At 47.0% G+C, this 17,255-nt stretch overlaps 1 protein-coding gene across 1 annotated transcript in view; it reads right to left on the bottom strand.

The window, feature by feature from the left end:
• Nucleotides 1-16,403, bottom strand: part of LOC143766574 (uncharacterized) — a 61,025-nt gene extending 44,622 nt beyond the window's left edge. The window contains exon 1 of the mRNA XM_077254349.1: nt 16,332-16,403. Within this exon, the coding sequence (XP_077110464.1) occupies nt 16,332-16,385 (54 nt within the window). The 5' untranslated portion in view covers nt 16,386-16,403. The remainder of the gene's footprint in view (nt 1-16,331) is intronic.
• Nucleotides 16,404-17,255: the final 852 nt, after the last annotated feature.

The following is a 17,255-nucleotide window of genomic DNA, read 5'->3' as shown; positions in this document are numbered from 1 at the left end:
ACAGGGTCTGCCTATGGGTTTCTACCTTTTACTACAGGGTCTGCCTATGGGGTGCTGCCTTATACTACAGAGTCTGCCTATGGGGTGCTGCCTTTGACTACAGTTTCTGCCTATGGGGTGCTGCCTTTGACTACAGGGTCTGCATATGGGGTGTGTTATGATCCCAGTGGCAAGGATCGCAGGTCTGACAAGCTAAATACTAAAGGACAACTAGCTCTGGGGAAGTGGTAACTAGATTGACCGCAACCTGATCCTATCCGCACACAACTAAAGGTAGCCGTGGAACGTTACCTAAAAAATTCCTAGACGTCTCATCACGGCCTGAGAAACTGACTATTCCTAGAGGGAAAGAAAGTCCTTGCTTGCCTCAGTGAAATGACCCCAAAGATATAGAATAGCCCCCCCCAAATATTAACGGTTAGTTAAGGGGAAAGCACAAACGCAGAGATGAAATTAGATTTAGCAAATGAGGCCCACTAATACTAGAAAGCAGAAAATAGGAAGGGGACTGTGCGGTCAATACAAAACCCTATTCAAAATATCCACGCAGAGATTGCTCGAGCCCCTCGCACCAACTAACGGTGCGGGGGAAGCAACTCTGTACCCCAGAGCTTACCAGAAAAAAGGAAATCACATATTAGCAAGCTGGACTAGACTCATCATACACAGAAATCATATTGCAGGCAGATGAGCAAAAAATATTCAAACAGAACTTAGCTTCTCCTGAAGAGGCAGAAAACAAGATGATCAAGAGCAATCAGAATAGCACTGAATACATTGACAGCCGGCGACAAGTGGAAGTGAAGCAGAGCTAAATAGGAGCCTCCCTGGTGGATAACGAGGCAGCTGATCCTGCCAGACCCGCAGGATAATAAACCAAACCACCAGGGGGAGCCAAAAAACCAAAGTCACCCAATACCATCTGTGACCACAAGAGGGAGCCTGAAAACGGAGTTCACAACAGTACCCCCCCCCTTGAGGAGGGGTCACCGAACCCTCAACAAAACCCCCAGGGCGATCAGGGTGAGCCACAAGGAAGGCACGAACCAAATCGGCCGCATGAACATCAGAGGCGACAACTCAGGAATTATCCTCCTGACCATAGCCTTTCCACTTAACCAAATACTGAAGCCTCCATCTAGAAATACGAAAGTCCAAGATCTTCTCCACCACGTATTCCAATTCTCCCTCAACCAGCACAGGGGCAGGAGGCTCAACTGAAGGAACCACAGGCACCACATACCTCCGCAACAACGACCGATGGAACACATTATGAATAGCAAACGATGCCGGGAGGTCCAAACGAAAAGACACAGGGTTAAGGACTTCCAAAATCTTATAAGGACCGATGAAGCGAGGCTTGAATTTAGGAGAGGAGACCTTCATAGGAACATACCGAGAAGACAGCCACACCAAATCCCCAACACGAAGTCGGGGACCCACACCGCGGCGGCGGCTGGCAAAGCGCTGAGCCTTCTTCTGTGACAACTTCAGATTGTCCACCACATGGTTCCAAATCTGCTGCAACCTATCCACCACAGAATCCACCCCAGGACAGTCAGAAGATTCAACCTGACCCGAGGAAAAACGAGGATGGAAACCAGAATTGCAGAAAAAAGGCGAAACCAAGGTAGCAGAACTCGCCCGATTATTAAGGGCAAACTCGGCCAATGGCAAAAAAGTCACCCAATCATCCTGATCAGCAGAAACAAAACAACTCAAATAAGTTTCCAACGTCTGATTAGTTTGCTCGGTTTGGCCATTAGTCTGAGGATGGAAGGCCGACGAAAAAGACAAATCAATGCCCATCTTAGCACAAAAAGTTCGCCAAAACCTGGACACAAACTGGGATCCTCTATCAGACAATATTTTCAGGAATGCCGTGCAAGCGAACCACATTCTGAAAAAATAGAGGAACCAAATCGGAGGAGGAAGGCAACTTAGGCAAGGGCACCAAATGGACCATCTTGGAAAAACGATCACACACCACCCAGATAACAGACATTTTCTGAGATACTGGAAGATCCGAAATAAAATCCATGGAAATGTGCGTCCAAGGCCTTTTCGGGACAGGCAAAGGCAAAAGCAAACCGCTGGCACGAGAACAGCAAGGCTTAGCTCGAGCACAAATCCCACAAGACTGCACAAAGGAACGCACATCCCGCGACAAGGAAGGCCACCAGAAGGACCTAGCCACCAAATCTCTGGTACCAAAAATCCCAGGATGACCCGCCAACACCGAAGAATGAACCTCGGAAATAACTCTGCTGGTCCATCTATCCGGGACAAACAGTCTCTCTGGTGGACAACGGTCAGGTCTATCCGCCTGAAATTTCTGCAGCACTCGTCGCAAATCTGGAGAAATGGCAGACAAAATCACTCCCTCTCTGAGAATACCAGCCGGCTCAGAAACTCCCGGAGAGTCAGGCACAAAGCTCCTAGAAAGTGCATCAGCTTTCACCTTCGAACCAGGCAGGTATGAGACCACGAAGTTGAAACGGGAGAAAAACAACGACCAACGAGCCAGTCTAGGATTCAGGCGCTTGGCAGATTCGAGGTAAATCAGATTTTTGTGATCAGTCAGGACCACCACACGATGTTTAGCTCCTTCGAGCCAATGTCGCCACTCCTCAAATGCCCACTTCATAGCCAACAACTCCCGATTACCAACATCATAATTTCGCTCGGCAGGCGAAAATTTTCTAGAAAAGAAAGCACATGGCTTCATCACAGAGCCATCAGAGCTTCTCTGCGACAAAACAGCCCCTGCTCCAATCTCAGAAGCATCAACCTCAACCTGGAAGGGGAGAGAGACATCTGGCTGACATAAGACTGGAGCTGAAGAAAACCGGTGCTTCAGCTCCCGAAAGGCCTCCACGGCCGCAGGAGACCAATTAGTCACATCAGAACCCTTCTTGGTCAAATCCGTCAAAGGTTTAACCACGCTAGAAAAATTAGCGATGAAACGACGGTAAAAATTAGCAAAACCCAAGAACTTCTGAAGACTCTTAACAGACGTGGGCTGAGTCCAGTCATGAATAGCCTGGACCTTGACTGGGTCCATCTCCACAGTAGAAGGAGAAAAAATAAAACCCAAAAAGGAGACCTTCTGTACTCCGAAGAGGCATTTTGAGCCCTTCACAAATAAAGCATTAGCACACAGGACCTGAAACACCATCCTGACCTGCTTCACATGGGACTCCCAATCATCAGAAAAGACCAAAATGTCATCCAGGTAAACAATCATAAATTTATTCAGATATTCTCGGAAAATGTCATGCATGAAGGACTGAAACACAGAAGGAGCATTAGAGTCCAAAAGGCATCACCAAGTACTCAAAATGGCCTTCGGGCGTATTAAATGCTGTTTTCCATTCATCTCCCTGCTTAATGCGCACAAGGTTATACGCACCACGGAGATCTATCTTGGTGAACCAACTGGCACCCTTAATCCGAGCAAACAAATCAGACAATAGTGGCAAAGGATACTGAAATTGACTGTGATTTTATTCAGAAGACGATAATCTATATAAGGTCTCAAAGAACCGTCCTTCTTGGCCACAAAAAAGAATCCTGCACCAAGAGGGGAAGAGGATGGGCGAATATGTCCCTTCTCCAAAGACTCCTTTATATAACTCCGCATCGCGGCATGTTCTGGTATAGACAAATTAAAAAGTCGTCCCTTAGGGAATTTACTACCAGGAATTAAATTTATAGCACAGTCACAATCCCTATGAGGGGGCAGGGCACTGGACCTGGGCTCATCAAATACATCCTGGTAGTCAAACAAAAACTCAGGGACCTCAGAAGGAATGGAAGAAGCAATAGACACCAACGGAGTATCGCCATGAATTCCCTGACAACCCCAACTTGACACAGACATAGCTTTCCAATCTAAAACTGGATTATGAGCCTGCAGCCATGGCAGACCCAAAACAACAACATCATGCAAATTATGCAGAACAAGAAAGCGAATCACCTCCTGATGTACGGGAGTCATGCACATGGTCATTTGCGTCCAATACTGAGGCTTATTCTCAGCCAATGGCGTAGCATCAATTCCCCTCAGAGGAATAGGAAATTCCAAAGGCTCCAGGACAAAACCACAGCGCCTGGCAAACGACAAATCCGTCAGATTCAGGGCAGCACCTGAATCCACAAAAGCCATAACCGAGTAGGATGACAAAGAAAAAATCAAAGTAACAGACAAAATAAATTTAGGCTGTATAATACCAGGTTTAGCGATCTTTTTTAAGCGTTTAGAGCATGCTGAGATAACATGAGTAGAATCACCACAGTAAAAGCACAACCCATTTTGACGTCTATGACTTTGTCGCTCAATTCTGGTCAGAGTTCGATCACATTGCATAGACTCAGGTCTCTGTTCAGAAAATACCGCCAAAGGATGAGCAGATTTGCGCTCCCGCAAACGCCGATCAACCTGAATGGCTAAAGCCATAGAATCACTCAGACTTGTAGGGGTGGGAAACCCCACCATAACATTCTTAATGGCTTCAGAAAGACCTTCTCTGAAATTTGCAGCCAGGGCACACTCATTCCATTGAGTAAGCACTGACCATTTCCGAAATTTTTGACAATACACCTCTGCTTCATCCTGACCTTGAGAGAGGACCAGCAACGCTTTTTCTGCCTGATTCTCAAGATTAGGCTCCTCATAAAGCAGTCCAAGAGCCAGAAAAAATGCATCTACATTAAGCAATGCAGGATCTCCTGGCGCCAGAGAGAAAGCCCAATCCTGAGGGTCGCCACGCAACAAGGAGATAACAATTTTAACTTGCTGAGCGGGATCACCAGAGGAACGAGGTCTCAGAGATAGAAATAACTTACAATTATTCTTAAAATTCAGAAACCTAGATATATCTCCAGAAAACAACTCAGGAATGGGTATCTTTGGTTCTGACATAGGGCTATGAGTAACAAAATCCTGAATACTTTGCACCCGTGCAGTAAGATGATCCACACCAGAAGTCAGAGTCTGAATATTCATGTCTGCAGCTGAGCTCAAAACCACCCAGAGTTCAAGGGGATGAAAGAAGCTGAACAGACTGCAGCAAAAGAAAAGAGGGAGGAGAAAAAAAAAAATGTACTCAGGTCTTCTTTTAATCCCACTTCTGCGATGCATAAAACACTTCTTGGCCTGCTATACTGTTATGATCCTTAGTGGTTGAGGATCACAAATTACTCCAGCAAGGAAACTAACAAAGGACAAGCTCTAGGGAGGTGGAAAACTGGACTGACCGCAAATCTGAACCTATCCAAACACACTAGAGGTAGCCGGTGAACGTGCCTAAAATTCCTAGACGTCTCGAGCCAGCCTGAGGAACTAACTACCCCTAGAGAGAAAGAAAGACCTCTCTTGCCTCCACAGAAATAATCCCCAAAGATATAGAAGCCCCCAACAGATAATAACGGTTAGGTAAGAGGAAGGCACATACACAGGGGTGAAAGCAGATTCAGCAAATGAGGCCCACTAATACTAGATAGCAGAAAATAGAACAGGGATCTATGCGGTCAGTAAAAAACCCTTACAAAATATCCACACTGAGATTTCAAGAACCCCCGCACCAACTAACGGTGTGGGGGGAGAAACTCAGTCCCCTAGAGCAACCAGCAAGCACAGAAATCACATTTTAGCAAGCTGGACAAAAAACATGATGAACGCTGATAATCAGAAAATGAACAAACAAGAACTTAGCTTGTCTTGGAGAGACTGGGAGCAAGGTAGTCACAAGGAATCTGAAGAGCACTGAATACATTGGTAGCAGGCAAGGAACTGAGTATCCAGCTGAGTTAAATAGGAAACCAACCAAGGATAACGAACCAGCTGATGCAGCCAACCTGCAGAAAGACAACACTACACAGTACCGCTTGTGACCACTAGAGGGAGCCCAAAAATAGAGTTCACAACAATCCTCTACGTCTGGAGGAAAGAAGGTTTAAGCATAATAACAGACGCGGATTCTTTCCTGTAAGAGCAGTGAGACTATGGAACTCTCTGCCGTATGATGTTGTAATGAGTGATTCATTACTTAAATTTAAGAGGGGACTGGATACCTTTCTTGAAAAGTATAATGTTACAGGTTATATAGACTGGATTCCTTGATAGGGCGTTGATCCAGGGAACTAGTCTGATTGCCGTATGTGGAGTCGGCAAGGAATTTTTTTCCCCAAGGTGGAGCTTACTCTTTGCCACATGGGTTATTTTTTTTGCCTTCCTCTGGATCAACATGTTAGGGCAGGTTAGGTTAGGCTATGGGTTGAACTAGATGGACTTAAAGTCTTCCTTCAATCTTAATAACTATGTTACTATGTTAGGGTGAGGTGTATTATCCTCTCCACCATCTTGTCTCTGTCCATATCCATCTTTGATGGGTAATTCTGAAAAATGATTTTAAATGAAGGATCTTCACTCAGAGGATCCGATATTGTAGAAACCTGAATGAAAAGATAAGCAAATGTAACATAATAAAAATCCAGTGTAATAATACAATTACTGGAGATAATAAGGGAAACATATGAGGAGATTTATTATTTTACAATATTTAGTGTAAAATAAAGCCAGGCTGAATCAAAGAATGCGGAAACGTCTGAACAAAAGGATGACAGTCATAAAAATGATGTAGGAAGACTGACTTGAGTTTGGAAGCGTTTCACTGCAACTCAATTAAGGACTATAGGTCACATCTGAAAATCATAATAGGCAAAATGGACGTAATATGAGAACTGTTATGATCCCAATGGTAGAGGATCTCAGGGTTTTCAGCAAAGTCTGCAAACATAAAAAACCAGCTCATAGGGAGGTGGTAACTGAGCTGACCGCATACCTGATCCTAGCCCACAACTATTAGCAGCCGGGGAACGTACCTACGTTGGTTCTAGACGTCTCGCGCCAGCCGGAGAACTAACTAACCCTTTCAGAGAAAATCAGACCTCACTTGCCTCAAGAGAAAGGTACCCCGAAGTAAATACAAGCCCCCAACAAATAATAACGGTGAGGTAAGAAGAAAGGACAAACGTAAGTATGAACTAGATTCAGCAAAGAGAGGCCCACTATATAATAGCAGAAATATAGTAAGCGGACTTATGCGGTCAGTGAAAAACCCTACAAAAATATCCACGCTGAATATCAAAGAACCCCCGCACCGACTAACGGTGTGGGGGGAGAATATCAGCCCCCTTAGAGCTTCCAGCAAAATCAGGAATCACATTATGAACAAGCTGGACAAAAAACAGAACAATACAAATAAACAAAAATAAGAAAGCAGGACTTAGCTTATCTTGCAAAAATCAGGACCAGTAGACAGGAGCAACCAGACAAGGACTGATTACATTGATGCCAGGCAATGGACTAAGAATCCAGGAAGTTTAAATAGGAACACCCAGGGTCTAACGAACCAGGTGACTACCAACCTGGGGAAAGACAATCCAAGTGCCATACCGCTAGTGACCACAAGAGGGAGCCAAAAAGTATAGTTCACAACAGAGAACACTGTCGAGCAAAGAAGTTTAACTTTAAATCGCCTGGCATGTGGTGGTCAATGATGAAGTCAGTTTGTCACCTTTAGCTCTACCTCCGAACTTTTTTCATACATGTCGGTAACAACTCAGGAGTCTAAGCATTTACTACAAGTTATTAGGAGACACAATTCATATTTCCAGATGACATCCATTGGTACGACAGCTGGACTTGAAGCAGGATTTATGTTGACTTTTAACCCCTTCACCCCAAGGGTGGTTTGCACGTTAATGACCGGGCCAATTTTTACAATTCTGACCACTGTCCCTTTATGAGGTTATAACTCTGGAACGCTTCAACGGATCCCAGTGATTCTGACACTGTTTTCTCGTGACATATTGTACTTCATGATAGTGGTAAAAATTCTGTGATAGTACCTGCGTTTAATTGTGAAAAAAACGGAAATTTGGTGAAAATTTTGAAAATTTCGCAATTTTCCAACTTTGAATTTTTATGCAATTAAATCACAGATATGTCACACAAAATACTTAATAAGTAACATTTCCCACATGTCTACTTTACATCAGCACAATTTTGGAACCAAATTTTTTTTTGTTAGGGAGTTATAAGGGTTAAAAGTTGATCAGCAATTTCTCATTTTTACAACACCATTTTTTTTTAGGGACCACATCTCATTTGAAGTCATTTTGAGGGGTCTATATGATAGAAAATACCCAAGTGTGACACCATTCTAAAAACTGCACCCCTCAAGGTGCTCAAAACCATATTCAAGAAGTTTATTAACCCTTCTGGTGCTTCACAGGAATTTTTGGAATGTTTAAATAAAAATGAACATTTAACTTTTTTTCACAAAAAATTTACTTCAGCTCCAATTTGTTTTATTTTACCAAGGGTAACAGGAGAAAATGGACCCCAAAAGTTGTTGTACAATTTGTCCTGAGTACGCCGATACCCCATATGTGGGGGTAAACCACGGTTTGGGCGCATGACAGAGCTCGGAAGCGAAGGAGCGCCATTTGACTTTTCAATGTAAAATTGACTGGAATTGAGATGGGACGCCATGTTGCGTTTGGGGAGCCCCTGATGTGCCTAAACATTGAAACCCCCCACAAGTGACACCATTTTGGAAAGTAGACCCCCTAAGGAACTTATCTAGAGGTGTGGTGAGCACTTTGACCCACCAAGTGCTTCACAGAAGTTTATAATGCAGAACCGTAAAAATAAAAAATCATATTTTTTCACAAAAATTATCTTTTCACCCCCAATTTTTTATTTTCCCAAGGGTAAGAGAAGAAATTGGACCCCAAAAGTTGTTGTCCAATTTGTCCTGAGTGCGCTGATACCCCATATGTGGGGGGAACCACCGTTTGGACGCATGGAAGGGCTCGGAAGGGAAGGAGCGCCATTTGGAATGCAGACTTAGATGGAATGGTCTGCAGGCGTCACATTGCGTTTGCAGAGCCCCTAATGTACCTAAACAGTAGAAGCCCCGCACAAGTGACCCCATTTTGGAAACTAGACCCCCCAAGGAACTTATCTAGATGTGTTGTAAGAACTTTGAACCCCCAAGTGTTTCACTACAGTTTATAACGCAGAGCTGTGAAAATAAAAAATCTTTGTTTTTCCCACAAAAATTATTTTTTAGCCCCCAGTTTTGTATTTTCCCAGGGGTAACAGGAGAAATTGGACCCCAAAGGTTGTTGTCCTATTTGTCCTGAGTACGCTGATACCCCATATGTTGGGGTAAACCCCTGTTTGGGCACACGGGAGAGCTCGGAAGGGAAGGAGCACTGTTTTACTTTTTCAACGCAGAATTGGCTGGAATTGAGATCGAACGCCATGTCGCGTTTGGAGAGCCCCTGATGTGCCGAAACAGTGGAAACCCCCCAATTATAACTGAAACCCTAATCCAAACACACCCCTAACCCTAATCCCAACAGTAACCCTAACCACACCTCTAACCCTGACACACCCCTAACCCTAATCCCAACCCTATTCCCAACCGTAAATGTAATCTAAACCCTAACCCTAACTTTAGCCCCAACCCTAACCCTAACTTTAGCCCCAACCCTAACTGTAGCCTTAACCCTAGCCCCAACCCTAACCCTAACCCTAGCCCTAATGGGAAAATGGAAATAAATACATTTTTTTTATTTTTCCCTAACTAAGGCGGTGATGAAGGGGGGTTTGATTTACTTTTATAGCGAGTTTTTTAGCGGATTTTTATGATTGGCAGCCGTCACACACTGAAAGACGCTTTTTATTGCAAAAAATATTTTTTGCGTTACCACATTTTGAGAGCTATAAATTTTCCATATTTTGGTCCACAGAGTCATGTGAGGTCTTGTTTTTTGCGGGACGAGTTGACGTTTTTATTGGTAACATTTTTGGGCACGTCATATTTTTTGATCGCTTTTTATTCCGATTTTTGTGAGGCAGAATGACCAAAAACCAGCTATTCATGAATTTCTTGTGGGGGAGGCGTTTATACCGTTCCGCGTTTGGTAAAATTGATAAAGCAGTTTTATTCTTCGGGTCAGTACGATAACAGCGATACCTCATTTATATTATTTTTTTATGTTTTGGCGCTTTTATACGATAAAAACTATTTTATGGAAAAAATAATTATTTTTGCATCGCTTTATTCTCAGGACTATAACTTTTTTATTTTTTTGTATGGCGGCTCGTTATTTGCGGGACAAGATGACGCTTTCAGCGGTACCATGGTTATTTATATCTGTCTTTTTGATCGCGTGTTATTCCACTTTTTGTTCGGCGGTATGATAATAAAGCGTTGTTTTTTGCCTCTTTTTTTTTTTTTTCCTTACGGTGTTAACTGAAGGGGTTAACTAGTGGGCCAGTTTTATAGGTCGGGTCGTTACGGACGCGGCGATACTAAATATGTGTAATTTTATTTTTTTATTATTATTATTTAGATAAAGAAATGTATTTATGGGAATAATATATATATATTTTTTTTCATTATTTTGGAATATTTTTTTTTATTTTTTTTTTACACATTTGGAAAATTTTTTTTTTACTTTTTTACTTTGCCCCAGGGGGGGACAATACAGATCGGTGATCTGCCAGTTTGCATAGCACTCTGACAGATCACCGATCTGCGAGAAGTGCAGGCTGCTTCACAGTGCCTGCTCTGAGCAGGCTTCTGTGAAGCCACCTCCCTCCCTGCAGGACCCGGATCCGCGGCCATCTTGGATCCGGGTCTGGAGCAGGCAGGGAGGGAGGTAAGACCCTCGCAGCAACGCGATCACATCGCATTGCTGCGGGGGGCTCAGGGAAGCCCGCAGGGAGCCCCCTCCCTGCGCGATCCTTCCCTGCACCGCCGGCACATTGCGATCATGTTTGATCGCGGTGTGCCGGGGGTTAATGTGCCGGGAGCGGTCCGTGACCGCTCCTGGCACATAGTGCCGGATGTCAGCTGCGACACCCGGCCGCGATCGGCTGCGCTCCCCCCGTGAGCGCCGCCGATCGCGCTGGACGTACTATCCCATCCGTGGTCATGGGGGCCCACCCCACCTCGACGGGATAGTACGTCCGATGTCAGAAAGGGGTTAAAGTCCAGGGACAAATATATCACAAAATAGGTCTGATGCTTCCTGTAGCAAATCAAGACTCAATATTTTTACAAATTTGCTGTTTGGTAGATGAACAGATGCAAGCTGATCGACCTTGTGAAGTTATACCTGAGACAAAAAGACATTGTTTTGAATTTGCACAGATTTTTCCATCAACACAATCAGTTAGTAAACCTTTATAAAACAGCCTTAGAAAGAATGCCAAGTGCGGAATATCAGGGTGTAATAAGAGCAGACAAGACACAAAAGGAGATTTACTTCTCCCGGTGTTAATGAAGCAGCTATTGTAATGGTTGGACGGGACTTTCTAAGCCGAGATATAATTATTCAGCGACGAAGTGAAAATATTCAGCATATTACAGAATCACATAGATCATATAATGCTCTGCAATATCCGATAATATTGTGGAATGGCCAAGATGGCGATCACTATAATCTAACAGACTGATCCCAACACTGCGAGGCCGACCAATAAACCAACCAATAACAAATATCGGCTATGGACTTCTACGCCTACCAAATAATGATCAGACAACAATGGAGGCAACTTTCTCATCAATGTATAGTAGATCTGTATGCCAAGGTGGAAAGCGAGCGTCTTCTGTACATATGACTGAAGCAAGAAATATTCAGAGTGGATGAATACAGTAATTTAAGAAATGCTATTGCCAATTATGGCAACGTGGTGGACATTGGGGGAATGGTTATTTTACCGACTACATTAACAGGAAGTCCCAGACATAAGCACGAATACGCTCAGGACGCCATGACACATGTTCGGATATACAGCCTTCCAGATTTGCTTATTACAGTTACGTGTAATCCAACTTGGCCAGAGATAAGGGAAGAGCTTCTGAATGGTCAGTGCCCCTCTAATCAACAGGATTTAAAGGGACCCTGTCAGCTGGATTGTGCATAGTAACCTACATACAGGCGACATTATACTGATTACATTGATACCTTGGTTGATGAAATCCATCTTGTGGTTGTTGTTTAATCTTTATTTGCAATTTTCAGTTAATGAGATTCTCGTGGTTCGGGGCGGCCTGTGAGCGGGGCTCTACGTGGTGCTCTGCTTACATATTCATACTGATGGCTTCTGACAGGTCACTGATCCCTCGCTGACCTGCCCCCTATTTTACATACTGAATATCATATGTTTTAAAAAAAATAAACTCATATTCAGCAGGCAGGTTCCAGTGGGGGCGACGGTGCCTGCGCCATAGCATGTTCACATCTATAATGTCCTTTTAATTATTATATTTGACGATATAAACTTATTCAGAAAAAAAAATCCCAAAATTGCGCCGGCCGCACCTGTGCAGCAGCATCTATGGTGATCTGATGGATGTTACCACTCAGGTGCTGACCGTGCCATTTTGTTAGAGGGAAAAAAAAATTACTCCTCCAAGATAGCACCGGCGGTGCCTGTGCAGTAACATCTATAAGATCGCAAATAGATACCACTGCACAGGCGCGGCTGGGGCCATTTTGAGAGAGATTTTTATTTTTTTTTAATAAGTTTATATCACCAAATAAAAAACTTAAATGAGTATTGTAGATGTGATCGTGCTATGGCACAGTAGTTGCCACTGGCACCTACCTGCTGAATGTGAGATTATTTTTCTTCAAAAGACATATTCAGTGTGTAAAATAGGGGGCAGGTCAGTGAGGGATCAGGGATCAGGTACAGGGACCTTACAACTAAGTAGCAGAAAACACACTGATTACTCAAGTTGCTAAGGTACCTCCCAATAATGGAGGGTGCCTTAAATATCAAAAGTCTCTGTCATGGAACATGAAGGAAGGGCTAAGTGCAACATAAAGGGATAAGGGAAAGGGAACCAAAAGGTAGGTAAGAAGGGGAGTGAAGACCCCTAGACAGATCTAACGTCACCCTGTCTGCCCTATTGTCTCTACATAGGTTCCGCACCTATCGCCGAGCAGGATACCTAATCGTTGCCTGATCCTGGCGATAAGTCCTTCAACGGAATGGACAGGATAGCGCTAGTCACTCCCCACTACTGCTAAAGACAGCTAGGATACACAAAACAAGGGGAAACTTAGCTTGAGTAGACGCAGAGAGAAACATCGTCGTCCTTCAAACTCCAAAGAGGACGCTAGGTGACTGCTGCAGCTCCAGGCCTCAACAGGGACGTGCAAATAGAAAATATCACCCGCACTTGGAAGCAGCAAGTATATCACACTCAGGTCCAGGTGTGGCCACTAGCACCGGGGAGGTGGCCACTCGTCTGCTAAGCAAACTACTGAGATCTTCTGCAGTGGATGCAGTGTAACGGTCTGCGGCCTCTGACACATCCGGCTATTGGCTGGGGATGTTTGCAGAAGTGCAGGTGCTGCCCCTGTGATAGGCCGGAGCGCGCCCGGAGCACACTGCCAGGAGACCTGCGCCACACAACCGACAAGAAGTCATCTCCGCGTCCATCCTGACAATGGAGAAGATTGTTTCACTGCGAACAATGCAGAGGAAAGAGCGGCTCCACCACCTAACAACAGAACTATAGATGGAGGCGCACGGCTCAGTCAGCACTAGGACTGCCCGGAATCCAGCGCTCTGGAAACTCCCGTCTGTAATATCACTGAGGGATCAGGGGAGAGAAAGTATCACAGACTTGGAAGGTAATTGGGGTTAATGTAGCGTGGGGCACAAGAAAGTGACCGAGGCCCGAGATCCGCACCTCCAGAGATCTGCAGGATCCAGTCACTTATGGGGGAATTGTACTTACTGCAGGAGACTTCTGCCAAACGTTACCTGATCTTAAAGGGCAACTCCAGCAGACGAGCTGAATGGCTGCACTGTGCGCACAGGACCTGTGATGAGGTCACAGGAGGGGAGGAGTCAGGGGGTCACATGATCGGGGCCTCAGTGTATGCAGGACTCTGCTGTGCTGGTTGTCATGGTGCTGGATGAGGGGAAGTTTATGTGTGGGGTCAGGAGGGGTTTACAGTGTGGATGTAGCAGAGCCGTGTGTGTACGGAGCGGAGCTGCGTGTGCATGGAGCGGAGCCGTGTGTATGAGGTGTACGGAGCGGAGCCGTGTGTGTGAGGTGTACGGAGCAGAGCCGTGTGTGTGAGGTGTACGGAGCAGAGCCGTGTGTGTGAGGTGTACGGAGCGGAGCCGTGTGTGTGAGGTGTACGGAGCGGAGCCGTGTGTGTGAGGTGGACGGAGCGGAGCCGTGTGTGTGAGGTGTACGGAGCAGAGCCGTGTGTGTGAGGTGTACGGAGCAGAGCCGTGTGTGTGAGGTGTGCGGAGCCGTGTGTGAGGTGGACGGAGCGGAGCCGTGTGTGTGAGGTGGACGGAGCGGAGCCGTGTGTGTGAGGTGGACGGAGCGGAGCCGTGTGTGTGAGGTGGACGGAGCGGAGCCGTGTGTGTGAGGTGGACGGAGCGGAGCCGTGTGTGTGAGGTGGACGGAGCGGAGCCGTGTGTGTGAGGTGGACGGAGCGGAGCCGTGTGTGTGAGGTGGACGGAGCGGAGCCGTGTGTGTGAGGTGGACGGAGCGGAGCCGTGTGTGTGAGGTGGACGGAGCGGAGCCGTGTGTGTGAGGTGGACGGAGCGGAGCCGTGTGTGTGAGGTGGACGGAGCGGAGCCGTGTGTGTGAGGTGGACGGAGCGGAGCCGTGTGTGTGAGGTGGACGGAGCGGAGCCGTGTGTGTGAGGTGGACGGAGCGGAGCCGTGTGTGTGAGGTGGACGGAGCGGAGCCGTGTGTGTGAGGTGGACGGAGCGGAGCCGTGTGTGTGAGGTGGACGGAGCAGAGCCGTGTGTGTGAGGTGTGCGGAGCCGTGTGTGTGGTGGACGGAGCGGAGCCGTGTGTGTGAGGTGGACGGAGCGGAGCCGTGTGTGTGAGGTGGACGGAGCGGAGCCGTGTGTGTGAGGTGGACGGAGCGGAGCCGTGTGTGTGAGGTGGACGGAGCGGAGCCGTGTGTGTGAGGTGGACGGAGCGGAGCCGTGTGTGTGAGGTGGACGGAGCGGAGCCGTGTGTGTGAGGTGGACGGAGCGGAGCCGTGTGTGTGAGGTGGACGGAGCGGAGCCGTGTGTGTGAGGTGGACGGAGCGGAGCCGTGTGTGTGAGGTGGACGGAGCGGAGCCGTGTGTGTGAGGTGGACGGAGCGGAGCCGTGTGTGTGAGGTGGACGGAGCGGAGCCGTGTGTGTGAGGTGGACGGAGCGGAGCCGTGTGTGTGAGGTGGACGGAGCGGAGCCGTGTGTGTGAGGTGGACGGAGCGGAGCCGTGTGTGTGAGGTGGACGGAGCGGAGCCGTGTGTGTGAGGTGGACGGAGCGGAGCCGTGTGTGTGAGGTGGACGGAGCGGAGCCGTGTGTGTGAGGTGGACGGAGCGGAGCCGTGTGTGTGAGGTGGACGGAGCGGAGCCGTGTGTGTGAGGTGGACGGAGCGGAGCCGTGTGTGTGAGGTGGACGGAGCGGAGCCGTGTGTATGTGAGGTGTACGGAGAGGACAGTATATAACACGTGAACATGGTGACGTTTCAGTGTAATGACCTTTCTCAGACACTCGCTGGATGGGGGCGCTGTGGGCAGGAATATCTTATAGGACGCTGCACAATTTATAAGGTAATTTCTGGAGAATGAGGCAGGAGATCTCGCTGCTGCGGAGGGAAGAATCACTGTTTGGTTTTTGGATTTTACATTTGCCTGGAATAATGTGCAGCTGCCAGAACAGCGACCCCCAAAGTGACCCCATTACAGATCCACAGTCCTCAGCGAATCCATCTGGGTGTGAGGGGCATTTTCTTCCCACCATTACGTCATAGATCTTTATATTTCTGGGTCATGGAAAAATTATTTTTTTCCACTAAAATGTTTTAGATCTAAATTTTTCAATTTCACAGAATAAAATGGAGCCACAATTTATACGGAAATTTCTCCCAAACCTGAGGCCAGAAATGGCTGCACACGGCCGGGCTCCAATGGGGAGAGTCACTGTTTTGCTTTTGGAGCAGTAATTTGGCAGTCCTCACTTGTGGGGGCCAATTACAAAGCCCCCGAGGTGTGTGAAGACATACAACCCCCTAAAGTGACCCCATTTCGGACGCTGTACCCACCAGGGAAGTCATCTCAGGGTGTAATGGGCATTTTTATCCCACCGGTGTCACTGATTTCTTTACCAGTTGGCTGTGAAGATAATATTACATTTGTTCTGAGGCGCAGCTCAGGGGGAAACATCTGAGTGGGCTCCTACCCAGGTGTCACGGTGGTACCTCACCTGCCCTCTCAGCGCCTCCCTACTCACTATGGTCACCACACGGCTTCTCAGCATGTTGCTTCCATTCGGCCTTATGGCAGGATTGGCCGGTCTCTACAGGAATATAACCCTGCTGTGTCCTTCAGAGATTAGGTTCCCCAGCCTATCCCCTGCCGGCAGGTCCTATATTAGGCAGCTCCACCCACCGCTCTGCTGACTGTTAGTTCCTAGGCAGTTCATTCTGCTTGTGTCCAGTTGGGGGTTCCTGTTGTTCCTCACACTTGTGTCTCTGACCCCTGATCAGCTGCTCCAGTCCTGGGGACTACCCTGGAGTAGTACCTGGTGTCTACCTGCTGTCCAGCCTGTCCTCTCCACCAGTAGCTGTAGTGAAGACCTGGTGGACACCTAGTTACACCCCTCCAGGGTAAGCCTGGCCCGTAGTGCAGGGGGTCCACATCCACCAGTGTTGCACCAAGTAATTGTGCACATGTCCCAAATTTTGAAGCACAGAGCAGCAAATTTTGTCCACACTCCAATCCACGCACATTTACCACTTCTTTCTGCCCTGACAGGAGGAGTTGTCAGAGGGGCGCTGGTAATGAGGGAAGTTCAGCAGACCCCTGAGACTGCAGGGCGTAGACCCAAATTCTGGACTGTCCGGTATATCCGGGACAGTTGGGACCAGAGACGAGCAGGAGGTGGATTCAGGGGTCTCTGGTCCCGCACGTGGGACCTGGGGATTATTGATTGTTCCTTCATTCACAGTCGGAGCCTCCAGAACTTTCTCATCTTTATGTAGCGTCACTATACGACATCCGGCTTTGTTGTGTCTGTACGGCCGTGTTCACACGGTGCAGAAAATAGGTATTAAGCTTACCGTTAATTATGTTTCCAGGAGTCCATCCTGACAGCACTATGGAGGACGTCCTCCTCCCCCTTGCTGGG

The sequence above is a fragment of the Ranitomeya variabilis genome, chromosome 4 (genome assembly GCF_051348905.1).
Source record: "Ranitomeya variabilis isolate aRanVar5 chromosome 4, aRanVar5.hap1, whole genome shotgun sequence".
Taxonomy (NCBI): Eukaryota; Metazoa; Chordata; class Amphibia; order Anura; family Dendrobatidae; genus Ranitomeya; species Ranitomeya variabilis.
Note: the sequence above shows the minus strand (reverse complement) of the source record. Positions and strands in the feature narration are given on the sequence as shown.